Here is a 26,947-nt window from a genome sequence, read left to right on the forward strand (position 1 = left end):
CCCGGTCCCTCCGGGGGGGATACTTGGATGAAATTAGATAATTTCCATTAAGAGACCGCGCATTATTAGTCCCCGGTGCCAAACCGGGAGAAGGAGCCAAGATGACTATTTCTGGCTGGGCTCACCTCAGGAAGGAACCTTCTCGGCTTTAATGGGATTTTGCTATTGTTGGTTGCCTTCTGTTTGACACTCGGCCAGGCCCTGGCTTGGAAATTGTTTAGAAAAGCTGCATGAAATATAATAGAGCCCCAGCCATTTGCTGAAGCACATTCCTGCACAATGTTTATTTTGAAGAAAAAGGGGGGGGGGGGGAAGAATATATTGTCCTTGGCAGACAACAATTAAAAAAAAAAAAAAAAAAGAGGCAGTAACTTGAATCTCGGACCATATGCTTCTTGTTACCCGCTGTGTTTAAAAAACTCCCTGTTGGTATCAGAGGATTTCGCACCGAAGTGATAAATCTCTTGTAATATTTATAAGCATCTTCATTACAGGCCCAGGAAGACATTTCAAGGCACCCGTGTCTTCGAGGTGAGGAGGGGGGAATCGGAAAGAATATTCCAGGCTCACGCTGTCCCAGTCTGGGCCCAGATGTCAAGTCCACAGAAATCCCTTTGCCCCGCTGTCTAGAAAAAAAAAAAAAAAAATGGGGTCAGGGTGTGAATCTGTAATACTCTCAACAATACCAGTAAAGAGGAAAGAAAAGAAAAAAATAGCCCAGCCACACCAGACAGTGTGGTTCAATGGTTGAGCATCAACCTATGAGCCAGGAGGTCACTGTTCCATTCCTGGTCAGGGCACTTGCCCGGGTGGCAGGCTCCATCCCCGTTGAGGGGCATACAGGAGGCAGCCGATCCATGATTCTCTCTCCTCATGGATGTTTCTGACTCTCTATCTCCCTTCCTCTCTGAAGTCAATAAGAATATTTTTGAAAAAATAAATGTAATAAATAATATAAGAGCATCAGAATAAAAAAAAATCCTTTCTCAAGCAGCTGCAAGGCCTAAGCCTTTGTGAGCGGGCAGTGTTCTGAGCAGAGGGCATCACTGAAGCAGCAGAGGGTGGCAGGAATAAGCAAGCTTTTCTTCAGTCATGCAGACATTTGTGAAGGTCAGTCTTTGATCAGAACGGTGGGGTCCTGCTTTTTTGTGTGTGTTTTTTTGTTTTGTGTTCAGTAAAAGCTGGTTTCACCATCAGAGTTGACTTTTTGGCAGTACTATGGTACGAACTGTCCTCCAAGGCCGTTGAAATTTTGGACTTTTTTTTAAATGAGATTGAAATCCCCAACTTGCTATCTTACAAATTAGCTGAGTTTCCCAGGCTTAGCCTTCATGTATCGTCCAATAAGGTTTTGGGCCCTAACCTGTTTGGCTCAGTGAATAGAGCATCGGCCTGCAGACTAAAGGGTCCCAGGTTCGATTCGGGTCAAGGGCATGGACCTTGGTTGCAGGCACATCCCCAGTAGGGAGTGTGCAGGAGGCGGCTGATTGATGTTTCTCTCTATCCCTCTCCCTTCCTCTCTGTAAAAAATCAATAAAATATATATTTTTTTAAAATAGTAAGATTTTGGGCTAAGTACACGTGAAAAAATGGTTGACTGAACAGAACAAAATAAAACCCAACGTGGGATTCCAATAGGCAACCCTTGAAAAAGCAATCAGCTGCCACTTCTAAGAGTTGCTTGGTTGCGTTAAGACGCAGTTTTTCCAAGACTAGTTTGAGATAAAAACTTTAAGTCCAGAAACCAATCCCATCCATGAGCATTTTGGTGGCCTCAAACACGCTGCTTCCTTCCCATTATTTGGCGTTAGCCTTGGTCTTTTCCTCTTTAGCCCTTTCAATAAATAATATGAGCAACTGAGTCTTGACTGTCAACAACAATGGGGAGAGAGGAAGCAGGAATAATTAAAAGCTAATCACCAACACTAATCACCAAATCAACGCTTAAGACATAAATGTCATCCTTTTCCCACAAAAATCTTTCATCAGAAATGCTGACCCAAGGCCAAGACCGACCCGGGGTGGTGGGTGAGCCTTGCAAAAGAGGAAATGGAGACGCACAATTCCAAGTGCATGCTGGTCGTACACAGACTCTGCTCTGTCCCTGCCTACACAATGGTCCTGTTTTGTGTGTGGGGTTTCTGTTTTGTTTTGTTTTTTAAATATATTCTTATTGATTTCAGAGAGGAAGAGAGAGAGAGAGAGAGAGAGAGAGAGAGAGAGAGAGAGAGAGAGAGAGAGAGAGAGACATCAATGATGAGAGAGAATCATTGACCGGCTGCCTCCTGCGAGGGATCAAGCCCGCAACCCGAGCATGTGTCCTTGACCAGAATCGAACCTGGGGCCTTTTAGTCCACAGGCTGATGCTCTGTCCACTGAGCCATACCGGCTAGGGCAATGGGGTCCTGTTTTAACCCCAGGGAAGCCAACAGGCACCAGCAATGAGTCCCGTAGGACAGGTAGAATTCTAAGATGACCCCCAGGTGTACATGTCCTATACCATCCCCGCTCCTTGAGTATGGACAGAACCTGCAAACAGGATAGGATAACACTAGTGGTTAGGGAACATTATACAGCAAAGATGAAGAGACTTGACAGATGTAAAGTGAGATCTCAAGTCAGTCCATTCTGACTTAACCTGAGGGACATTATTTTGAGTGGTTCTCTTGCTTTCTTTTTTTTCTTTTTTTTTAATAAATATATTTTATTGATTTTTTACAGAGAGGAAGAGAGAGGGATAGAGAGTTAGAAACATCGATCAGCTGCCTCTGACACCACCCCAGCCCCCTCCACTGGGGATGTGCCTGCAACTAAGGCACATGCCCTTGACCAGAATTGAACCTGGGACCTTTCAGTCCGCAAGCCTACACTCTATCCACTGAGCCAAACCGGTTTTGGCTTGAGTGGTTCTAATTTAATCAAGGGAGAGGCCCTCAAAGGAGGACCAGTCCTTTCTCAGGAAAGAGACTCTCTCCTGTTGGCCTTGACGAATAGTCTCAACTGTTTGCATTGTAAGACGTTACCTGCATCTTTTTCTTTCCCCATTCCATCTTTTGCTTTTGCAGGAGTCACGACTAATTCATTTCTGCAATGCCCCCAAAGCCTTGTCCACTACCTCCCAGATAGTAAATGATCAATAAGTATTGGCTTGACTGGATTTTCAATTGAGTTGAACAGAAACACTATGAGGAGCTAATCCGGGGACCCCCAAACCAGGAATGATTCCATAGGATCACGTGTGCCTTCCTTCTTGGTAGGTCAAGTCGGCCAAGGTCCACGGGTCCCCAGCCTTGGTTGAAAGACCTATGGAGTTTGTCCATACCAGTGGTCGGCAAACTCATGAGTCCACAGAGCCAAATATCAACAGGACAATAATTGACATTTCTCTAGAGAGCCACAGTTTTTAAACATAAACTTCTTCTAACGCCACTTCTTCAACAAAGACTCGCCCAGGCTGTGGTGTTTTGTGGAAGAGCCGCACTCCAGGAGCCAAAGAGCTGCATGTGGCTCACGAGCCGCAGTTTGCTGACCACGGATCTATACTATTCAGCAATTGAGCAATGGAACACTGATTTTTCTTGGAATGCGTATATATCTACTAGATGCTGTGCCACTAAGAGGCAGAAGACAGATGCCTGCCCTCAGAAAGCTTCGTGACACCCCAGAGACCACCACCCCATGATGGGGAACTTTTATTCCCTCTAATATCACACCCTCCCTGCTCACGTTTGCTCTCACCCTCTCCTCCGACCTCAGGAGAGACCCTGAGGACAGCGGCTCCCCATCCTCAAACACGTGACCCTCCCATCATTAAGGCCCATTACTGAGTCACCTCCCAGCCCTCCCCTCCCTCCAGCTGGGTCTCCAAAGCAGGGATATTGATGCTGACCTGCCTGGAAGGGCCCCGGTAAGAAATAACTCTAAAAAAAGGCTTCGAGGTGCAACACGAGGGCCAGAGAAGGGGGCCAGGGAGCCTTTCCGGCACTCCATTCATTTTCCAGAGCCAACAGCTTCGGTCCCGGGTCTAAGAAGGATGGGGAAGATGGAGTGAGCCTCCTATGGGCTATTTGTTTTCCATGAGGACCGGGCACTCCTTTCGCAGCACATTTGTCATCCGGGTCCTTTTCATTGTCTCCTGCTCAGAAATGCTCGATAAGGATCTCGCTGAGTGGCCACTAGGAAAATCAACAAAGGAACCTGCCATGGTGCCCCCCCCCCCACACACACACTTCAAAGCTCTGACAATATCTTATTTTTATTATTTCTTCTTGTCCTCCTTCCCCCGCCCACCAAAGTATGAACAATGTGTTTTGCATCCTAGAATGTCGGTGGGAAAATAGATTTCTCGTTAGTGGGATCCTGAGCTGCTGACAATGGATAAGACGATACAGTCAGCTGAAACCGGTTTGGCTCAGTGGATAGAGAGTCGGCCTGCGGACTGAAAGGTCCTGGGTTCGATTCCGGTCAAGGACATGTACCTTGGTTGCGGGCACATACCCAGTAGGGGGTGTGCAGGAGGCAGCTGATTGATGATTCTCTCTCATAGATGTTTCTAACTCTCTATCCCTCTCTTCCTCTCTGTAAAAAATCAATAAAATATATTAAAAAAAAAAAAAAAGAGTCATTCAGGCTAAGAGTGGTAAACATGCTTTTTTACATCCCTTTTTCTCCTAAGGAGGGTACAACAGGACCAAGTAGACCCCACGGCAGGCAGCAGTAGAAACCAAGGGTCAGGGTGTACCCTTTGGGTTTTGTTTTTAAAAATCTGATGATTTCAGACACACTGTGAGCGCATTTTTGTTTAATGGTAAATTCAACAGAACTGAGTATTGGGAGAGGTGTGGGGAGAGCGGAAAAGAGTCTCCATTCTCTTAAGAAAGTCCTGACATGCCCACCAGACCCTACTGGGCGCCCTGAATGGGATGGACCAGGAGTGCCAAGGTCAAGTGGATTTTAGACTCACTGGAATCTCACAATCCTACACACCCCTCTTAACGGTACCTAGGGCAGTTTAACAGATCTGGTGAATCAAAGGAAACTGATCCTACATTGCACACACCAGGCATTAAGAGGGAATCCTATAGAACCAGCTGGTGTGGCTCAGTGGATAGAGCGTCGGCCTGCGGACTGAAGGGTCCCAGGTTCGATTCTGGCCTAGGGCGCATGCATGCTCGGGTTTGCAGGCTCCATCCCCAGCAGGGAGCAATCAGCCAATGTTAATGAGCTCTCTTACTGGGGCCTCCACACACAGGGACGCCAACATTTGGCCTTCACAATATGTGACATGTAGCCTAGGGCTCTGACACCGGGTAGAGGTGAGCTGACCCCTGAAAGGTCACCGCTGACCCCTGGAAGGTCACTGCCAAGGGGAGGGTGCAGGGCCAGGAGCTCGGGCCAGTTGTCCCTGAAGAGGGGAGGAGGCCTCGGGCCCCAGCACAAAACAAAAGGCCGAGGAGGGAGGAAGCCAATGAAACGGCTTATCTCATTTATTTATTTTCCTCCCCCATTTCCGCTGGGGCCCCTCTGGCCCCCATCCTGCGGCCGCTGGCTTCCCGGCCACGATCTGGCTAATAACCTCCTGGCTGGTATGCCGGCCCCTCTCTGCTCCCTAATCACTTCTGCAGGCCTGGCCGGGGCTGTATTTACCACTCACAGGATTTCCGTCGCTGATAACCGCGGGCCGGTCGCTCCCCAGCTGGCCTCCTGGGCTTGGGGTGTCTCTCGACAGCTTGCAAAGCATCCCCAACTCTTCCCAAGGAAGAGTGGCCTTACATGTCTCCCCTGCACCCCCAGCTTCTCCCTCATGGCCCCCCTCCCTCCCATCCCCGGTCTTTTACGTATGTGGCTGCCCCACATGGAGAGAGGAGAGATAAAGTGACTATTCCAGGTGGGTCACTCACTCACAAATCTCTATATAGTCTGAGGATTGTGGGAGGGGCCTCCAGATGCCACCTGTCCATCAAGCGAGGGGACACAGCGCCCCCTGGTGGCCACACACACACACACACACACACACACACACACACACACACACGCCACTGCATGGACCGCTATAGGATTGTTAGAGCAACCCTCAGCCATGCATCCACCTCACCGGGTGTTTTTTTTTTTTTTTTTCTTTCTTTTAACTCTGTGGTGACTGGCAAAACACATGCAGAAAAGTACACAGGGCGCAAGCTCACTGAAGTTTCACCAAGTGCTGAAACTGATTTGGCTCAGTGGATAGAGGTCCCGGGTTCGATTCCAGTCAAGGGCATGTACCTTGGTTGTGGGCACATTCCCCAGTGGGGGGTGTGCAGGAGGCAGCTGATCGATGTTTCTCTCTCATTGATGTTTCTAACTCTCTATCCCTCTCTCTTCCTCTCTGTAAAAAATCAATAAAATATATATATTTTTAAAAAGTTTCCCCAAGTGAACACCGGAGGCAATCCGTGCAAACCAGGAACAGCCTCTCCCCCAGCCAGAAGCCCTCTCTATGGCCAGCCCCTGCCCCCTGCGCCCTCCCCAGCTCCCTCATTCCCAGCCACTGCTCTGACTTCCATCACCAAAGGCCTGGATGTCTCCTCATGGACAGGTTCTGGGGGTGAGGGGCTTGTGGGGCCTGAGCCGGGGTTTCTATTTCATTCTGGGCTGTCAGGCTCCCTGACTCCTCCACACTGCACACCCCGGGAGGAATCCTGGGGAAAGAGCTGTCCTGGTGCAGAGCCTGACAGTGGGCAGTGTGCCAAGGGCGGGCGAATGGGGAACGAGATAGAGAAGACATTGTGGGGAGATCGGGGCCACGGGAGGCTGAGGCCTGGGCTGAGGGGGGGAGGGGGGAGAGAAAAACCGTTCCCACTGCCCCTGGCAGTCTTCCGCCCATTCTCACCTCTTTTTGTGTTTTTCCTTACTTCTAGAAACACAGTTTTAAATATATATATATATATATATATATATATATATATATATATATTGCCTTATTTTACATGTAAATTTATTTTCTTCATTATAAAAAAATATATATATTTGGAACCTACAGAAAGATTCCCCACAAGCACCAACGCAAGGAAAACCATGATGACCTTTTAGCGCTCTCTGTGTTATAACTTCTTCATTGCTCGTCTCGTCGTTGTCTGCCCCGGAGAGCAGCGTGGCCATCACGTGGCGGTGGGAAACGGACCAGGTCAAGACTGTCATTACACGGGGCCATGAACATGACCCGGGCAATGAGGAAGTTGTTGAACTAAGATCCCTCCCAGTCCAAACATCCCAGGGTGCCAGGATCCCATTCATACACACACACACACACACACACACACACACACACATTCATCCCATCCACCCAACACACATACACACACTCACACTCACAGAGCCCAGGCCTCCAAACATCCCAGAGTGCCAGGATCCCATTCATCCCCTACACATACACACACATACACACACACACACTCATTCCCTTCACCCAACACACACACACACACACACACACATACAAGCACATTCACACACACACACACATATACACGCACATTCACACACACACACACTCATTCATCCCATTCACCCAATACACACACACATACATATACACACACATTCACACATACACATTCATCCCCTCCACCCCCCCACACACACACACAAACACACATTCATCCCCTCCACCCAACACACACACACACATTCATCCTATCCACCCAATACACACACACACACATATATACAGATACACACACATTCACACACACATTCATCCCATCCACCCAATACACACACATACATATATACACACATTCACACACACATTCATCCCCTCCACCCAACACACACACACACACACACACACACACACACACACACACCAAAGAACAGCCTGCAAAGGGCTAAGCTCGCCTCCACGCAACCTTGCGTCCTCGCCAGGAAGACAGACAGCCACACACAAGACCTTTCACTTCGCACCCGTGCTCCGAAAGAAAAGCTGGCTGAAAGCAGACGGGGCATCCAAGACCATAAAACCATCTTTTACTGCCCCAAAGCCTCCCGCCACAATGCCCCCCGGTGGGGGAGCGGGGGAAGTGCCGTTTCATATGTCTGTAACAGCGTCTGACTGAACAGGCCATGGTTTTGCTTCGTCACCAACCAGAACAAATACCTCCAGATTTATGGCACCCTCCTATTCAAAGACCTAAGGAGCCGGAGTGACTAACCCGGCCATTCCGCGGCCCAAGGAAACGCTTTATAATTCCTCGGGCCTGGAGATTCCTGAGAGACGGCTATTTTCGAGAAGGATTTAAGGCTTGAAAGCTCTCAAGGAAGCTTGAAATTCATCTTTCCGGCTTGCAGACAAAGAGTTCCCTCTGACGCTTGGCCGGGAGGTGGAAAGAGAGAAAAACCAATTGGCACGCACCACCTCCCTGTCCTCTGAGCACGCGAGGCAATCACTCACCGGCTTCCCGAACCCTTTCCTTGTCTTCAGCATGAAAACAAAAGCCCTGGCCGGGTAGCTCATGGGTTAGAGCACCATCCCATTGTGCCAAGGTTTCAGGTCGTCGATCAATGAACGCAAAAAATAAGTATAAATAAGTAGAACAACCAATGGATCTCTGTCTCTTCTTCTCCCTTCCTCTCTCTCTCCAAACATCAATTTTAAAAATCTTTTTTAAAAACCCTATTTATTTATTTTTCTTACATCAAAATATCTGTTTTGCCGAAACCAGTTTGGCTCAGTGGATAGAGCATCAGCCTGTGGACTGAAGGGTCCCGGGTTCAATTCCGGTCAAGGGCATGCACCTTGGTTGCAGGCACATCCTCAGTAGGGGGTGTGCAAGACGCAGCTGATTGATGACTCTCTCTCCTCCATGTTTCTAATTCTTTAATTCTCTCCCTTCCTCTCTGTAAAAAAAAATCAATAAAATATATTTTTAAAAATATCTGTTTAATTACTGGTGAAAAGCAAGGCTGGAAGTCGTAGTTTAGGAATACAGAAAGAAGCAATGGAATTTCTAAGGCGGGTCAGTACAGACCGTTACGTTCTCCAACGCCAGATGGAAAATGCGGATCCTCTTTTATTTTCCAAATCAAATGATTTCTAGCTGCCCTGACCGACACAACCTGCCAGAAGTCCAGCAGAGACACATCAACGCACCCCAACCAGAAGACGTCCTGAACTTGAACATCCCCCCGGCCCTCCCTCCCCTTCAATGTCAAATGACCAGGGAGTCCCCGAGTCTGAAATGAAATCCCCTTACAAGTCAAGGTCCAGAGGAGTTCAAAGCAGACATGAAGGCCTGAGCTTACATAACCTCACCCTCCATGGAGATGAAGTTCAAAGACACTCCATGTCCACGTCTTTCTCTCTCTGGCGTCGGCAAGAAGCCTTCTTGGCGTTCTGGGCGGGGTGGGGTGGGGCTCTCGGAGCCAGCCATCCGGGCTTCCATTCCGGGAAAGGGCCTGAGCGCTGGAATGAATTCCACCGAGAGCCTCTGATGTGCCTCCTCTCATTTCCTTTTTTTATGATGATATCTTCATTGTGGTAAAAGACGCTTCACTTCACATGCACCCTCTGAACCATGGTGAAGGGCAGCTGAGTGGCATGGAGTACACTCACCGGGTTGCGTAACCATCGCCACCAGCCTTTCTCCAGAGCTCTTCCTAGCTTGTGCAACTCAAACGTGGTCCCCATTCAACAGTCAGTCTCCCTCCCCTCGCCCCCAGTCCTCCGAGGCCTCCATTCCACCCTCTGCCTCTGTGAATGTGTCTGCTCTAGAGATGGAATCACACTGGCCTTGTCTTTCTTTCTTTTTCTTTCTTCTTTCTTTCTTTTTCTTTCTTTCTTTCTTTCTTTCTTTCTTTCTTTCTTAAAATATATTTTATTGATTTTTTTACAGAGAGGTAGGGAGAGGGATAGAGAGTTAGAAACATCGATGTGAGAGAAACATCGATCAGCTGCCTCTTGCACACCCCCTACCAGGGTTATGCCCACAACCAAGTTATAAACCCTTGACCGGAATCGAACTTGGGACCTTTCAGTCCGCAGGCCAACGCTCTATCCACTGAGCCGAACCGGTTTTGGCGGCCTTGTCCTTCTGTGACCGGCCTGTTGCACTCAGCACAATGTCCTCAGGGTGCATCCCTAGGTGACACGGGTTGTATTTCCCTCCCTTTGGAAGGCTGAGTGATACTCCATGTTGCCTATTCATCCTTCCGTCCATGGGCACTTGCGTGGCTTCCACCTTTGACTATTGAGGGCAGTGCTGCTATGAACTGGCTCAGTGGTCGGCAAATTCCTTAGTCCACAGAGCCAAATAGCAACAGGACAACGATGGACATTTCTTTGGAGAGCCACATTTTTTAAACTTAAACTTCTTCTAACGCCCCTTCTTCAACATAGACGTACCCAGGCCGTGGTGTTTTGTGGAAGAGACACACTCCAGGGGTCAAAGAGCTGCATGTGGCTCGAGGGCCGCAGTTTGCCGAGCATGGAACTGGGTGTATGTGCCTCCCTTATTAAAGAGATCAAAAAACTTAAACCCCAGCCCGGGTGGTTGAGCAACAACACCTAGGAACCAGGAGGTCACAGTTCGATTCCCAGTCAAGGGCACGCGCCCGGGGTTGCAGGCTCAATCCCCAGTGTGGGGTGTGCAGGAGGCAGCTGATCCATGATTCTCTCTGATCATTGATGTTTCTATCTCTCTCCCTCTCCCTTCCTCTCTAAAAGCCATAAAAATTTTTTTTTTAATATATTTTATTGATTTTTTTTTTTTTTTACAGAGAAGAAGGGAGAGGGATAGAGAGAAACATCGATCAGCTGCCTCCTGCACATCCCTTACTGGGGATGTGCCTGCAACCAAGGTACATGCCCTTGACTGGAATTGAACCTGGGACCCTTCGGCAGGCCAACACTCTATCCACTGAGCCAAACTGGTTAGGGCAATAAAAAAATAAAAAAAATAAAAATAAAAAGCTTAAACCACACAGAGCATCACAGAGCATCTTCACACCAATAGCACGTTGAAAATAGCCCAATCCCCAGCCCCAGAGAGTCTCCAGGCAAAATCCCATTTCTCCAGCCCAGTGTGTGATGCTGGCCAGGGCCGGAGCACACACAGAGGGAAGATCCTGCTCCGCGAAGGAGGGTACACGGTGTGATTGGAAGTCCTCACCGGTCATTGCCAGGTGACCACAGCCCACACGGAGGTCAACTGGGGTGCCGAGTCCCCCCGGGGCCTGGGGGGAGATGACCTCACCCCCGGACACAGCTGGCTTCCCCAGAAGGGAGTGCCTGAGCCATGACTGCCTGAAGCCCATGCTCATGGCTCAGACTGGAAACACACCAGCGAGGATTTATGTCCTGCCTGAGAAGCGTACAACGTGGCCACCGGGGACGGAGGCCAGGACTGGGGAGGGTCAGGGAACGGGGAGGAAGACGGAGTGTTTGATCCGTCCTGCCGCTCCGGCCTGCCAACATCTGGATGGCCAACTGGAACGACGCGAAATGTCAGGAACATCTGAGGGCCCGGGGCTCCTCCCCCAGGAAGCTCAAAGCCGGGCAAAGGTGGGGGATGAATAGAATTAAGGCTCTAAGAGGCAGGGGGACTCAAGGAAACGCCGTTGAGCAACACGTCACCAAGACGTGGCAATCTTCACTGTAGCCTTTTGAAGGCCCCGAGAGCATTGTGAGAAGGATACGGCTTTAAGGACTGAGATTTGGCCCTAACCGGTGTGGCTCAGTGGATAGAGTGTCGGCCTGTGGACTCAAGGGTCCCAGGTTCCATTCCAGTCAAAGGCATGTACCTTGGTTGCGGGCACATCCCCGGTGGGGGTTGTGCAGGAGGCAGCTGATGGATGTTTCTCTCTCATGGATGTTTCTAACTCTCTATCCTTCTTTTTCCTTCCTCTCTGTAAAAAAATCAATAAAATATATTTTTTAATAAAAAGCCGAAACCGCTTTGGCTCAGTGGATAGAGCGTCGGCCTGTGGACTGAAAGGTCCCGGGTTCGATTCCGGTCAAGGGCATGTACCTTGGTTGCGGGCACATCCCCAGTTGGGGGTGTGGAGGTAGCTGATTGACATTTCTAGCTATCTCTCTCCCTTCCTCTCTGTAAAAAAATCAATAAAATATAAATTTAAAAAAGAAAGAAAGAACTGAGATTCACCCCACCGGGCCTTAATGGGTCCAGACGCTCTGAGGACAATCTTGCTGGACAGCCCTGTGACATTTATATTTGTCCAAAGGAAAGCCAGAAAAGGGGGGGTGGGGGGATCGCTCATTCTCTCAGCCCTCTGATAGCGGGTCCATGAGATCCCTTCACCCCTTCACCTCCCCCCCCCCAAAAAAAAGCTCCCCATATATCCTCCAGGACTCCGGCTGCCTTAAAATATAGGCCTGCATTTATCTTGGCCACATTAACGCGATCTGTTTGACCAATACGTTTGTATTTATGATGGCCGAGGGCAGATTAGGGTTGTTAAAAACTTGTCCCGGGGACGTGAAAATACTCCTCTGTCATTAATACATTCCGTAATGTAAACCGTGATGTCAGGTCCGCGCCGAGGGTAAAAACGCCCCGCACGTCGGCGCACATCATTTTTTAAAGCAATCGAGCCCCTAATGGAACGACAAAGGTCATCATAACAAACCATTACGGCCTGGGTCTTGGCAACGCCGGCCAGGGAAGCATCTCCAAGAAACCGTCATCATTCCTCCGATGTTATGGCAGCCGGACGACAGCCGTGGCCCGCAGATGAGTCATGCCGGCTCAGATCCTCGGTAGCTCTGTGCGCGCCGGGCGATCAATTATTCACGTGTTTACAAAGAGCTTTTGGAGCTGATGTTAACCAGAGCCGCGCGCAGAGACGGGCTGGCCAGCTGTCCTCGCTGGCCTGGGCCTCCGACTTAACAAGCCGCTCTAATTGCTTGGTGGGTCATGGGGGAGGTGCCCCTCCCGACCCCCCCAAACGACCAAGCAAAGACAATCACTCCCGAGACTCCATTAGGAGGTGTAAAAATATTCATCAGGAATAACGATATACTAACGATGACAACGAGACTTCAGGGACCGTGCTCCCAGCAAGCCCGAGAGAGAGAGAGAGAGAGAGAGAGAGAGAGAGAGAGAGAGAGAGAGAGAGAGAGAGAGAGAGAGAGAAGAAGAAGAAGAAGGAGGAGGAGGAGGAGGAGGAGGAAGAGGAGGAGGAGGAGGAGGAGGAGGAGGAGGGAGAGAGAGAGAGAGAGACCAGTTAGACTTGACTTAGAACCCACATGCTCCACCGGGACCACAATCTGGACTGGGAGACACTGGGAGACTGGGTCAGGGATGGGTGGAGGGGACAGAGAAGGGAATGAAATGGGGGAATCCAGGGGCTGTGGGCCTAGGAGGGAGGGAGGGAGGAGGAGCAAGAGCAGTCTAGAATGTTCTGGGAAGGGGAAGGGAGCAGGACTTGAGGACCACCAAGGATGAGTCGATGAGGTTTGGTTAATAGCCAAAGGCGAGTGAACTTGACCCACCCATCAGCCTTGGAAGGAGCCGGATGGGAAGTCGTGGTTCAGCCCCTTCTGTTGCTTAATACAACCCACAGGCTGTCCAGGAAGGGTAATAATGTGATGGAGGCAACTCCTCCCCTGAGCTGGGCAGGGTGGTGGGGGGTTGGGGGGAGTATGGAACCCGTGCCCCGCCCCCCCCCCCCCCCAGGCCCCTCGCAGTGAGATCAAGGGAGAGCAGGATCACAGTCAAGACCATTGCCTAGGCCTCCTCCCAAGGACAACACAGTCAGATCTGAAACCGAGATCCCTCCGATTATTGTTTTTTTTTTAAATGCATTTTTAGCCCAGTCAACATGGCTCAGTGCTTGAGCACCGACGTAGGAGCCAGGAGGTCACAGTTCGATTCCCCATCGGAGCACATGCCCGGGTTGCGGGCTTGATCCCCAGTGTGAGACGATCGGGAGGCAGCCGATCAACGATTCTCTCTCAGCGTCGATGTTCTCTCTCTCTTCCTCTCCCTTCCTCTCTGAAATGCATAAGAATATATTTAAAAACGCATTTTTATAATCCCCAATCATTGGTGGTGCAGAGCCAGAGTCTTCCCCTTGCTTGGAATGGGGTAACTTTGAGATGCTGTCATAACCCACTAGTTCATTTCTAAGAACACGGTGGAAGCAAACAGGGTCTGTTCTTGCTGACGGGGAATCCTAGCACAGGGCGCAAGCTTACGTAGGCTGGGGGGCCTTCAGGGTCCGAGGTAATGCTGCTCATGGTGGAGGGAGGCAGCACTCCCTGGGAGGCGTTGCCATGGAAGCAAGGCTAGCAGACAGAAGGATGGCGCCTCTCGTCCACCCACCCATCCATCAGGGAATGCCGGTTGGGAAAACGAGCCCCAAGAGAGAGAATGCTTCTCCCTAAGACCCACGCATGGGGAGCTGGTCCAGGAGGCCCTGTCCTCGTCCCCTTGGACCTTGTAAGCCCTAGTCCCATCCTTCCATGCAGAAGGACGCATCCCACAAGAGGCCTCCTCCATGGGATCAGGAGCTGTCACTTCCCAGCGTCCCTCCTGCCGACCCGACTCCCTGCCCCCGGCTGGCACTTCCCGGAGGCCAGAGCAGCACCTCAAAGGGGGTCAGCCTGGGGGAGGGTGGTGGTCAACGCCAACTGCAGGCCTCCAGGGCCTTCGGCCAGCTGCTGGCCTTGGGAGAGCCATGAGGCGCACAGGACTTCCCAAAACTACTGGTCCCCGAATTCTCTGAGGCAGGGGTCCTCAAACTTTTTAAAGTGGGGGCCAGATCACGGTCCCTCAGAGAGCTGGAGGGCCGGACTATATGAACTACTAATTCCTACTGTAACACCTCGGCTGCGCTCACTGCCCAAAAAACCTGGCGGGCCGGATCAGACTCCTCTGCGGGCCGCATGTGGCCCGCGGGCCGTAGTTTGAAGACCCCTGCTCTGAGGGGTATCCCTCCAGGCCCGCCTCCAGAAGTGCGCGGACCAATCAAACACAGGGAGGTGCCCTGTTGGGTGTGGCACCAACACCCTGGCCACACCTAGGATGGGGGCCACTCTGCCCACCATCAGGCACTGCTGGAATGAGTTCCGGGGGCACCTGCCTGGACTCCCGGCCCGGATGGTGACAGCCCCATGAACCGTGTTCCAAGGTCACACTTGGCTGGTCAAGGTCACCTGGCCTCCAGCCACAGTTCTACCCACTCAGCACCCATCCCCCAGGCACCAGCCCTCCCCACAACCCCCCCCCACCCCCAGGTCATGCTCTCCGTGCCCTCTCGGGACCTCACCTGGGGCTCCAGGAGGAGAAAAGCCACGTGACATTCCAGCCTTGCTTGGGGAGCTATTTAATTCCCATTGCGTGCCCCCCACAAAACCTTCTAAAACATTCCTCTCGCTCGCCCACTCTTCCTCCGTCTCTTCTTTTCTCTCTCCCTAAGGGGTGGCCATGACATGACCGAGGTGAGCACTCCCGGGAGGTGAATCCAGAGGAAGGAGAAAGAATGACCCCACCATCATAGCGAAACACGGAATTCTCAGACGCCTGGCCGTTAGGTGGCTTCCGGAAGTCCGACTCAGTCATGGAGACTGTGTTATGTTTTTGGACTTGAGCCTCAGGACGCTGGAAGCATCGAGACACAAGGAAATCCACAAAAGCAAAGACTTGGGAAACCAAGATCTCAAGAAAAGGCAGAGACTCCAACACACGGCATGTCAAAGGGTGGCATTTTCGAGGGCATTTTTTTCCAGGGCACCTGCTCTCCGGGGACCCGGGGTCCCCATTACTGGTCCAGCAGGTAGACGGCTTCCCCCACTCTGATCGTCCCCGGGTTTTCCGGAACCAAGTACTGTCCAAAGAGAGGCGATTTTCCGTACAGTTTCTGCTCGGAAGGGTCACACAGGCGGTAACTACAGGAGGAGAGAGACCAGGGTGAGTGACAGCCGCACAGAAGCGAGAGCTCAAGCCACACCTGGTTTCCTCTCGGCGGAGGTGAGTGAGAATCAACCCCAAGGGGCCCTGGGGCCCAGCTCCAGAGAGCACCTCCCCTCACCCAGAACAGCGCCCCCCAGTGCGCACACCGCAGAAGTGCAAGCAGTGGCCACACCCCGCATCTTTCCTCCAAGTAACGGTCCCTGTACTGGATATGCTTCCACATCCCTCATCACCTTCCTTCTCCCACACACCCCTCCTCCTGATCCTCATGTCTGTCACCATCGCCAGCGGTCGGCAAACTGCGGCTCCCGAGCCACAGGCGGCTCTCTGGCCCCTGGAGTGTGGCTCTTCCACAAAACACCACGGCCTGGGCGAGTCTATGTTGAAGACGTGGCGTTAGAAGAAGTTTACGTTTAAAAAAAATGTGGCTCTCCAGAGACATGTCCGTCGTTGTCCTGTGGATATTTGGCTCTGTGGGCTGATGAGTTTGCCGACCACTGCACTAGACTGAATTCTTTTTTTTAATATATTTTATTGATTTTTTACAGAGAGGAAGGGAGAGAGATAGAGAGCTAGAAACATCGACCAGCTGCCTCTTGCACACCCCCTACCGGGGATGTGCCCGCAACCAACGTACATGCCCATGACCGGAATCGAACCCGGGACATTTCAGTCCGCTCTACCACTGAGCCAAACCGGTTTCAGCCTGAATTCTTTTTGTAAGTTTGCTCTGGTCTGGCCACTGCCTCTCCCTGCCCTCGCCAGCCTCTGCAAACCTGTGCCCCTTTGCCCCTCCCGTGCCCCCAGGCGGCACTGCCCGGTCATCCTCCGTGTCCTGTCCCCTCTGCACTTTCCCAGTTTGCTGATTTTTCTGCAATTCCTGCAGGACGCCCCGCCCCAGGTCCCCGTGCATTCAAATTCTACCTCCTCCTCAAGGCCCTGAGACCGGTTTGGCTCAGTGGGCAGAGCATAGGCTTGTGGACTGAAGGGTCCCAGGTTCGATTCTGGTCAAGGGCACATGCCTGGGTTGTGGGCTCCATCCCCAGTAGGGGGCGTGCAGGAGGCAGCCAGTCAGTGATCCCCTCCCATCCTGGATGTTTCTATCCCTCTTCCTCTCTGAAATCAATAAAAATGTATTAAAAAAATAAAAAAATAAAGGGAAAGACTAATTCCTTCCTCATCTGTTCCTGCCAGCGGGTGCCTCCCTGGGCCTCCTGGCTGCTATTTTGAACACACGGGCCCCCGTGCCCGCCGTGGGTGGCACCATCAGGAGGCAAGGCCATCAGAGAGGCCTCCAAGCTGAGAACCTGCCTGGGGGGGGAGAGACACAGGGGGGTGGGGTGCGGGGAAGCAGTGTGGCTCCGAGCACCCCACCCCTGAGGCGTCTGGACACCACTGTTTGCTTCGGGCCCCATGATTTATGCCCTGCGGCCGGGCCCTTCGCCGCCCGATTTATGACCACCTGCCCCGGGAAGCATAAATTACTGGCTCCGTGGCAACCTAAATCTCCTGGGCGAGAGGAGAAGGCACCTAGGCTGGCTGCTCTGTCTCCTGGGGGCTTAAGAGCAAAGAGGGGGGGCCTGCAGGGAACCTACGGAATTTCAGGAGAGCGAGGTGGTCCCCGTGACCCTGTGTGCCCACCCTCGCTCTGTGTTTGGATCAGTGATTCTCTGTAAACACAGTCTCCCTTGGAAGGGAAGGGGGGCGGCCCAGCCCACGGGGGGGGGGGGGGGGGGAGGGTCCTTAGGGTGCTGGCATCTCTGACATCCACAGGGGACGGTGCCAGACGCCAAGGGACATGCTGGTGGCAGAGAGAAGCAGACGTGCAGGAGAGGAGGAGGGTCCGTTCCCCCGTGGCTTGGCTGGTGGGACACAGAGCCACCCAGTTCTGCCCTGACTGCTGCCTCATGGAGATCAACATCCAGACCCCGGGTGGTGTGGCTCAGGGGTTGAGCGTCGACCTATGAACCAGGAGGCCATGGTTCGATTCCCGGTCAGGGCACAGGCCTGAGTTGCTGGCTCGATCCCCAGTAGGGGGTGTGTAGGAGGCAGCCGATCAATGATTCACTCTCATCATAGATGCTTCTGACTCTCTCCCTCTCCCTTCCTCTCTGAAATCAATAAAAAAATAAATACATATATTAAAAAAAAAAATAGTGCAATGAATCCACTGTTATCACCCAGATTCTATTTATCAATATTTTGACACATTTTTCCCATGTTATATTTTGTTGTTGTTAATTCTCACCCGAGGAGATTTTTTCCATTGATTTTTGTTTTGTTTTTTTTTTAGAGAGAGTAGGAGAGAGAAGGAGGGAAAGGGGGAGATAGAAATATCAATGTAGATCCATCGATTTGTTGTCTCCTGCACACCTCAGCCTGACTGGGGCTCATGACTGTATGTGCCCTTGACCAAGAATCGAACCTGAGACCCTTAAGTCCCTGGGCCAATGCTCTAACCACTGAACAACCAGCCAGGGTTCCCGTCTTTTTTTTTTTTTTTTTTTTTTTTCTAAAATAATCTGCAGCCCATCCCAGACATCATGTCACTTCCCCACACGCGTTTCACATCTTCGTCCAAACACAGGGATGCCCCTTGCATCCCCGCAATGCCATTATCACACCTCATACGTTCTGGCGTCATCTTGGTCTGTGATAAAAATTTGCCAACATGGCTAAACACTGTGAGTCTGTTTTTTTAATCGGTGTGTCTGCATCGTGAATTCTCAATGAAAAACAAACAAACAAACAAACAAACGAACAGGTGTGCAAGCAGGCACCCCAGGGACCAGCCCCACCCCCACCTCCCCAGAGTACTTCCCAGATCCGAGTCCCTGAGGCCGTGTGTGTGTGTGTGTGTGTGTGTGTGTGTGTGTGTGTGTGGTGGTGGTGGTGGCGTTTGACTGCTCCTTCTTGGAGATATTACAGCCCGTTCCTACCTCTTCAGGGTCTCCAGCGGCTCCTTCCTGCTCATGACGCCCGTGTCCGGGTCCACGGTGGTGAGAAGGCACCTGCGCACACAGGCCCAGAGCGTCACACGGGGACAGAGGCCTGGTCCCGCCCTCCCTGTCCCGGGCAGCCACTCCGGGAGGGTCTTACCTGGAACAGGCCATCACCCTCCTCAGCTCCACGTCCCCGATGAGAAGCTTGTGCCACGAATCCTAGGGGACACAGGACGCAGAGGTCACGTGAGCACTCCAGCGCCCTTACCCCTACGTGCCCCTCGCATCAGAGATGGCAGTTTATTTTATTTATTTTAAAATATATTTTATTGATTTTTTACAGAGAGGAAGGGAGAGGGAGAGAGAGTTAGAAACATCGATGAGAGAGAAACATCCATCAGCTGCCTTCTGCACACTTCCCTCCTATTGGGGATGTGCCCGCAACCCAGGTACATGCCCTTGACCGGAATTGAACCCGGGACCCTTCAGTCCGCAGGCCGACGCTCTATCCACTGAGCCATACCGGCTTTGGCTAAAGATGGCAGAGTTTGCATCAGTCCCGGGAAGACACACAGCTTCCTGCCCCTCTCTCTGCCTTTCACGCATCAGTTCATTCGCCTGAAATTAAATGTCTCCTTTCCTCTCACTTGTCCATCTGTGATGGAAGCCCACCTCCTGCAGGAAGCCGCCCTGATTGATGCTGCCGGACTCAAAGAGGCGGAGAAAGAAGGGGGCAGAAGGAGTGGGGGAAAGCAAGGAGAGGGTCTGGAGAGGCTGTGTCAGATCACTGTGCGTGCGATTGAGGTGGATTAAGACCCTCAGTTCGCCGAAACCAGTGTGGCTCAGTGGATAGAGCATCAGCTTGCGGACTGAAGGGTCCCAGGTTGGATTCCGGTCAAGGGCATGTACCTTGGTTGCGGGCACATTCCTGGTAGGAGGCATGCAAGAGGCAGCTGATCACTGTTTCTCTCTCATTGATGTTTCTAGCTTTCTATACCTCTTTCTCTCAGTAAAAAAATCAATAAAATATATATATTTTTTAAAAGAGTCTACATTACTCTTTTTTAAAAATATATTTTTATTTATTTCAGAGAGAAAGGGAGATGGAGGGAGAGAGAGACAGAGACAGAAACATCAATGTAGAGAAAGAATCATTGATTGGCTGCCTCCTGCACGCCCCCCCACACTGGGGATCAAGCCCATAACCCGGGCATGTGCCCTGACCGGGAATCGAACCGTGACCTCCTGGTTCATAGGTCGATGCTCAACCACTGAGCCACACCAGCTGGGCAGTGTGTATTAGTCTTGGTATGTGTATTGCAGGCTTTTCTTTTAAGTCATGAAATGGACCCCGTAACTGCAATATTTCGCGACAATCCAAAAAGCTGAACAGCTCGGTACAGAGCAGCCCCGGCCTGTACTGTGTGCATTTTTCCACCAGGGGGCACCGACATCACACAAAAGCACATCTCTGCCTCGTCTATTCCTGTGACGCCCCCAACCCGGATCGGGTGCAAAGGAAATTAAAAAAAAAAAAAAAAAATGAGCTTTAGAAATAATCGAATGTCACTTCAAAGACTCTCAGGCCTTTAAGTAAAAAGTTAAATCCAAGGAAAAAGGCCAAGAAAGCTCACGTTACCTCTGCATACTCGCCGCAGCCCGAAATGAGGATATTGGGCCTGAAGTTCGTTGCCTTGACTTTCCGCTCCAGCCTGGAGTTGAGATCCGCCAGCGAAGCCTCAGACAGGAGCAGGAGCGGGCTGGCGTCTGAGTACGCGACCTGATGGAGAGACAAACCATTACCGTGTTTCCCCGAAAATAAGACATCCTCCGAAAATAAGACCTACTTACAGGTTTCCTTCTGAGTGAAATATAGGGCATCCCCCCGAAAATAAGGCCCCCCACAGGCTAACCATGAGAGAATTGGTCCACTGATTCTGAAAGAAATGGAGTCACAAGAAATTCACCAGGAAATTCAGGAATTGGATTGTGAGGATGATGTTCCAGAAGATGATGACATGATTGTCCTTGAATAAATGAGTAAATTCTTGATACTGTAGGATTCTCAGTCTGTCTGGTTTGTGTTGACAACTACCGTACTACCGTACCGTATACAGGTAGTAAATTTCCTTTATTTTCATTTAACAATAAATGTGTACCGAATTCTTCTTCATGGAAAAATAAGACAGCCCCTTAAAATAAGACCTAGTGCATCTTTGGAGCAAAAATTAATATAAGACACTGGTGTCTTATTTTCGGGGAAATGGGGTATTACACAAAGGATTTCTCAGGGGTCAGGCGGGTCTAAACCTCAGAACCTGCTCTTCTCTCCACGCCCCCCACCTCCAATCTCTTTAAATATTTCTCTAGTTCATTTAAAATTTTTATTGATCTCAGAGAAGAAGGGAGAGAGACAGAGAAACATTAACTGCATCCATGATGAGAGAGGATCACCGATCAGCTGCCTCCTGCACACCCGCCGCTGGGGATCGAGCCTTAGACCCGGGCCTGTGCCCTGACTGGGAAGTGAACCGAGACCTCCTGGCTCATAGGTCGATGCTTAACCACTGAGCAACACAGGCCGGGCCTTTTTAATAGAAAAGTCACAGTGATGCGGAAGGCCTTGCAGATAACGGGAATTATATGATGGAGGGACGTGGACGTGACCTTGGGGTCTTGGAGCTGTCGGCGGGCAAGTGCCCTTGGGGAGGTCACTCCAGCTTTCCCAGCCTCTGGTTTCTCACGGTTAATATCTTAGCTGACAATCAGGCGGTTGGGCTCGATGACCCCATTGTGTGTGAATAAAAAAATCATTCATTGATTCCACAGATATTTATTTACGCAACCTGCACATCCGTGTTAAAGACTCTTGCTGGCCCTGGCCAGTTTGGCTCAGCGGACAGAGCATCATCGGCCTGCGGACTGAAGGGTCCTGGGTTTGATTCCGGTCAAGGGCACATGCCCAGATTGGAGGCTCGGTCCCCCAGTAGGGGGCCTGCAGGAGGCAGCCGATCAATCATTCTCTCTTATCACTGATGTTTCTGTCTCTCACACTCTCCCTTCCTCTCTGAAATCAATACAGAAAATAAATAAATAAAAGATTCTTGATGACAGTGACTTGTTGAATGGCCCTAGTAACTGAACTACACAACAGCGTGCTCCCAACCCCACTGTCACCATGACTCGGTGCAGCCTAGTTCCTGGAAGAGCCGGTGTCGTCATTTCAGTCTGTGGGGACACACATCTCTCACCTGGTCTGTGGGCCGGAACGGGTCCATTATCTGGTGAGACTTTCTGGGCGGCATGTGAGGCTCGAAGTGCACTAGGCGGTAGGGTTGGGCCTTCAGGAAGCTGGTGATCCACTGGGCTGCCGCCTCGCCGCAGTCCCTGCCCTGGATCTCCAGGCCGTGCACCCTGCAGGGGTGCGGGGGGAGGGGGGGTGAGGAGGAGTGAAGACTGAGCCTGGCTTTGCAAATCTGGGGACCTTACCATGCCCCACCCACATAGAGAACCTGCCCACACTGTGATGTCACCATCATCCCTTCATTATCGGGAGATGTGATGTTCACCTGTCCCTGCTTCTGTGAATATCCAGTTTTCCTTGATTTTTTTTTTTTACAGAGAGGAAGAGAGAGGGATAGTTAGAAACATCGATGAGAGAGAATCATCCATCAGCTGCCTCTTGCACCCACCCTCCTACTGGGGATATGCCCGCAACCAAGGTATAATACATGCCCTTGACCAGAATCGAACCTGGGACCTTTCAGTGCACAGGCTGATGCTCTATCCACTGAGCCACACCGGTTTGGGCATCTTTTGTCAAATATTGATCGACTTTGTAGGCGTGGGTTTATTTCTGGGCTCTCGATTCTGTTCCGTTGATCTGTTGTCTAGTATTTTTATGCCGGTAATGTTTTGATTATTGTAGCTCTGTAGTATGGTTTGAAATCAGGAAGTGGGATGCCTTCGGCTTTGTTCTTTCTTTCTTTTGTGTCTCCCCCCTCCCCCTAAGATTGCTTTATTCGGGGTATTTCGTGGTTCTATGCACATTTTAGAATTGTAGTCTTCTACTTCTGTGGCAAATGCCATTGGAATTTTTGGGTAGGGATTGCACTGAATTTGTAGATGACTTTGGGTCGTATGGACCAGTGGATTCTTGATATCTTTGCCCCGAAAGTCTGAGCATTTCTCATTTGCAATTTCCAAACAGGTTCTTGTTTACTCTTTGGGGCAGGGGTCAAAGTCTATACAGGATCATGCAGAACATTTTCACATCATTGCAGATGGGTTAAAAATTAAGGGATAAAAATTTTCACCACCAAGAATTATGTTTCTAGCTTCCTCTATCTTTCTCTATTCCTCTCTGTAAAAAATCAATAAAATATTTTTTTAAAAAAATACAAAATTGTTTTTTAAAAAGGACTTGGAATCCTTCGCTAATTGCTGACCACCTTTCTCAGGATTCTCTCTGAAGGTCAAACGTTCTCGACACACGCACACCAGGGCTGAGAAGGACTGTCGGCTCACCTGCACTTGAGCACGGGGTTGGTGGCAGGCGTCTCGACGGGCAGCAGCAGGTCCTGCATGTAGGCCCCGCTGAGGGTCAGCGTGTCACCCTCGCAGGTCAGGGACACCAGCACCAGGCGCGGCTCCTGGCGGGCGGTCACCATGGTCCCCGCCTCATTGATCACCAGCCAGAACCTGCCAATTTAAAAAACAAGATGTGCATGGACCGCCCTGGCAGGCTGCCCACCCGTTGTGGTGACCCCAATCATAAAATTATTTTTGCTGCTACTTCGTAACTGTCCTTTTGCTACTGTTATGAATCGTAATGTAAATATCTGTGTTTTCCGATGGTCTTAGGCGACCCTGCTAGCGGTTCTCAACCTGTGGGTCGCCTAAGACCATCGGAAAACACAGATATTTACATTACAGTTCATAGCAGTAGCAACATTGGCTATGAAGTAGCAACGAAAATAATTTCATGGTTCAGGGCCACCACAACATGAGGAGCTGTATGAAAGGGTCGAGGCATTAGGAAGGTTGAGAACCACTGCTCTAGAATGTCTGTCTCCCAATGGGCTTGCCGGGAAAATCCATCATCATTTTTTGCATTTTCAGCTCTAGCTCCTGACCTCCCCAAACCCTTCCTGGTGCCCCTTCTCCTGCGTCCTGGCACCGGTCACGCTGGGTCAGCTGCCCCGTAGGACCGCATCCCCGGGTCACGTTGCTTGGCAGCAGGTCAGGGAAGCGTGCACCCCCGTGCCCGGTACAAATGCCAGCTCTTACGATCGCCCTTTGCACTGTGAGCTCAGTGCATCTCTTTCCAACGGGTACAGCACACTGGCAATGACCTTGACCTCTGCAAAGTCAATGCTACCCTCCCCCGGAGTCCTTATGCAAACCCTGGGAGAGCTGGGGCTGCTGGCTTTCTCCCTGCAGCCAGGAGGCATCGCTCAGCTTTCCACGGTGTCACGTCGCCCTCTATCGGGGAGAGGAAGGAAGTGACAGGCCCTGAGCCCCGTGTTACCCACAGAAGCTGTGAGGGCTGCCGCGGGGAGGAAGGAGTATGGGGTGCAGACGAACCATGAGACCAGGGTGGCTTACGTCATTTAATATAATGTTCTCTAGATGTATCTATGCTATAGCATATATTAGAACTTCCTTCCTGAAGCCAGACCCCGAGGAGGACAAGGCCCTTGCTCTGGGCCTTTACAGTCTTGGCTGAACCCCAAGAATTCCCAGGGATCGTGCCTACCCAATGGGAACCCCTCTTCTCCACGAACCAGGACCCGAGGGAACCCGAGTCCTGCCTGCCCAATGCACGCAGCTCTGAGCCGGGTTCTTACCCCATAAAAACCAGCTGGAGAGACTTAGGGGGAAGATTAGCTCAGCACATGTGTTTTGTGTTTGCTTGTTTTTAACGGATGCAGTAACATGACAACGCAACCGCGCTTTGCAAGCTGCAAGAAACCCGAGCGTCAAGTTTCCAACCTTATCCTGTGGCGGCGGCCTGGGGGCGCTCTTTGGTTGGGGCTGGGAGGTGGCTCCAAGTTACCCCAAGTTCTCAAGAGAGAGTGAGAAAAAGTAGCGAAGCAGAGGGGCATGGGCGGTGCGGAGGGGGATGGGGGAGGGAAATCCTGGCTCCGGGCTTCCGTTGGACATGCCTGGGGACCCATGCCACACCTCAGCAGGAGCGCAAGATGCAAGATGCAAGAGCCCTTGACAGGTGGAAAGCCAGCCAGCTGGGGACAGCAGGTGTTCTCAGGTCAGCCCCAGGCGATGCATCCCTGTCTCTTTCCCTTGTCCCACCCTCTCCCGGTTCCCGGGAGGACCAGTGAGCGCCCACCCCGTCCTCAGCTGGTCCCCGCTGCCCATCTCCATCCCCAACCCCATCCCCATCCCCAACCCCATCCCGGGAGGACCTGTGAGCGCCCACCCCGTCCCCAGCTGGTCCCAGATGCCCATCCCCATCCCCATCCCCATCCCCATCCCGGGAGGACCTGTGAGCGCCCCTGCAGCCTCCCGCGCCCACCCCGTCCCCAGCTGGTCCTCCATGCCCATGCCCATCCCCATGCCCACCCCCACCCCGCGGAGCCGGTACCTGTCCCGCAGGGGACCACAGCGCAGCCCCAGCGCGGTGCACTCGGCCTCGCTCACCGCCACGCCCTTGCCGGACTTGAGCGGGTAGATCCACAGCTCGGCCACGGTGCCCACCTGCCGCCGGCGCCCCCCGCGCAGCACCCGGCGCCAGAGGCCCTTGCCCAGCGCCAGGACGCCCAGCCCGAGGCCCAGCGCCACGGCGCCCAGGCCCAGGCCCAGCGCGGCCGTGCCCAGCCAGGAGGCCCGCGGCGGCGCGGGGAGGCGCAGCACCCGCACGTAGAGGTGGCTGCCCGCCGGGGTGCCCATGGCCGGGGCGCGCGGGGAGCCGGCCGGGCACCGCGGTCACGTGCGCGGCTGCCCCAGCTTGGGGGTGCAGGGAGGGGTGGGGTTAGGGTGGTGACCCTTGGACCGAGCCCTGGAGGGCAGCTCCGGAAGCTCCGCCCTCCCGGCCAATCAGAGGCCCGCGATCGCCCTAGGGGGCGGGGTCAGGGGCGGGGTCAGGGGCGGGGTGGGGGCGCGCTGGCATCCGGTGCCCACTGGCTGCTGCTAGGCAGGCGCGTGACCCAGGCAGGCTGCCCGTTGCCCAAGGATCGATCTGCTTACTCGAGGCCTGTTTTTTTTTTTTTTTAAATATATATATTTTATTGATTTTTTACAGAGAGGGAGAGAGAGAGTTAGAAACATCGATGAGAAACACCGATCAGCTGCCTCCTGCACCCCCCCCACCGGGGATGTGCACGCAACCAAGGTACATGCCTTTGACCGGAATCAAACCTGGGACCTTTCACTCTGCAGGCCGACGCTCTATCCACTGAGCCACACCGGTTTCAGCTCATGGCCTGTTTTATCCAAACGAAAAGGGGCCAAAAAGGGAACATGTGCAAGAGAAAGCCTGCGTTCGAGCTAGAAACCAGGCGGCGAGCAGCTCCCGGGCGTGGGGAGAGCGGGGAGCAGGTGCACCCAGGAGTCTATGCTACCTTCCCAGGGGTCTGGGAGCAGATGAATCTGAGCTATTATTCATTCTCCAACCTCAGGCCACCGCCCTCTCCCACCCCCAACATCCAGGAATCGTGTTCAGGGCACACAGATCAGCGTTGCTGCAGCTATTGGGGTGCATCCGTGGGCTAATGAGCTCTCCCCCTCCCACCCCCCAATGTTGGGTGGTGGGAGGCCTGGGAAGATAGAGGGATAGCACAGTCCAGAACGCAGGGCTTTGGATCCCATATTCTCTATAGAAAAAACAGCTCCAGACCTTCGATGTGGTGGATTTCTATTTCTCTCTTCCTAATTTCTCTCCAGAATTTTTAAAAAATATATTTTTATTGCCGAAACCAGTTTGGCTCAATGGATAGAGCGTCAGCCTGGGGACTGAAAGGTTCCAGGTTTGATTCCAGTCAAGGGCATGTGCCTTGGTTGCGGGCACATCCCCAGTAGGGGGTGTGCAAGAGGCAGCTGATGGATGATTCTCTCTCACTGATGTTTCTAACTCTCTAT

General features: G+C 51.9%; 1 protein-coding gene across 2 annotated transcripts; it reads right to left on the reverse strand.

The window, feature by feature from the left end:
* Nucleotides 1-242: 242 nt before the first annotated feature.
* On the reverse strand, nt 243-25,896 carry MTARC1 (mitochondrial amidoxime reducing component 1). Of its 2 annotated transcripts, none has more exons than XM_084868943.1 (7): nt 25,455-25,896; nt 23,378-23,551; nt 22,102-22,264; nt 20,490-20,630; nt 19,008-19,069; nt 18,848-18,919; nt 243-626 (listed from the first exon to the last, which is right to left on the reverse strand). In XM_084868943.1, exons 1-7 carry the CDS (start codon nt 25,757-25,759, stop codon nt 284-286), a joined length of 1,260 nt encoding a protein of 419 aa, XP_084725069.1. In that variant the 5' UTR covers nt 25,760-25,896; the 3' UTR covers nt 243-283. The 2 variants fall into 2 exon arrangements, with proteins under 2 accessions (XP_084725069.1, XP_084725070.1); XM_084868944.1 differs by lacking the exon at nt 243-626 and adding an exon at nt 15,687-15,883 and having other exon boundaries at nt 25,455-25,835.
* Nucleotides 25,897-26,947: the final 1,051 nt, after the last annotated feature.

The sequence above is a fragment of the Pipistrellus hanaki genome, assembly GCF_964339955.1.
Source record: "Pipistrellus hanaki genome assembly, chromosome: 20".
NCBI classification, from domain to species: Eukaryota; Metazoa; Chordata; class Mammalia; order Chiroptera; family Vespertilionidae; genus Pipistrellus; species Pipistrellus hanaki.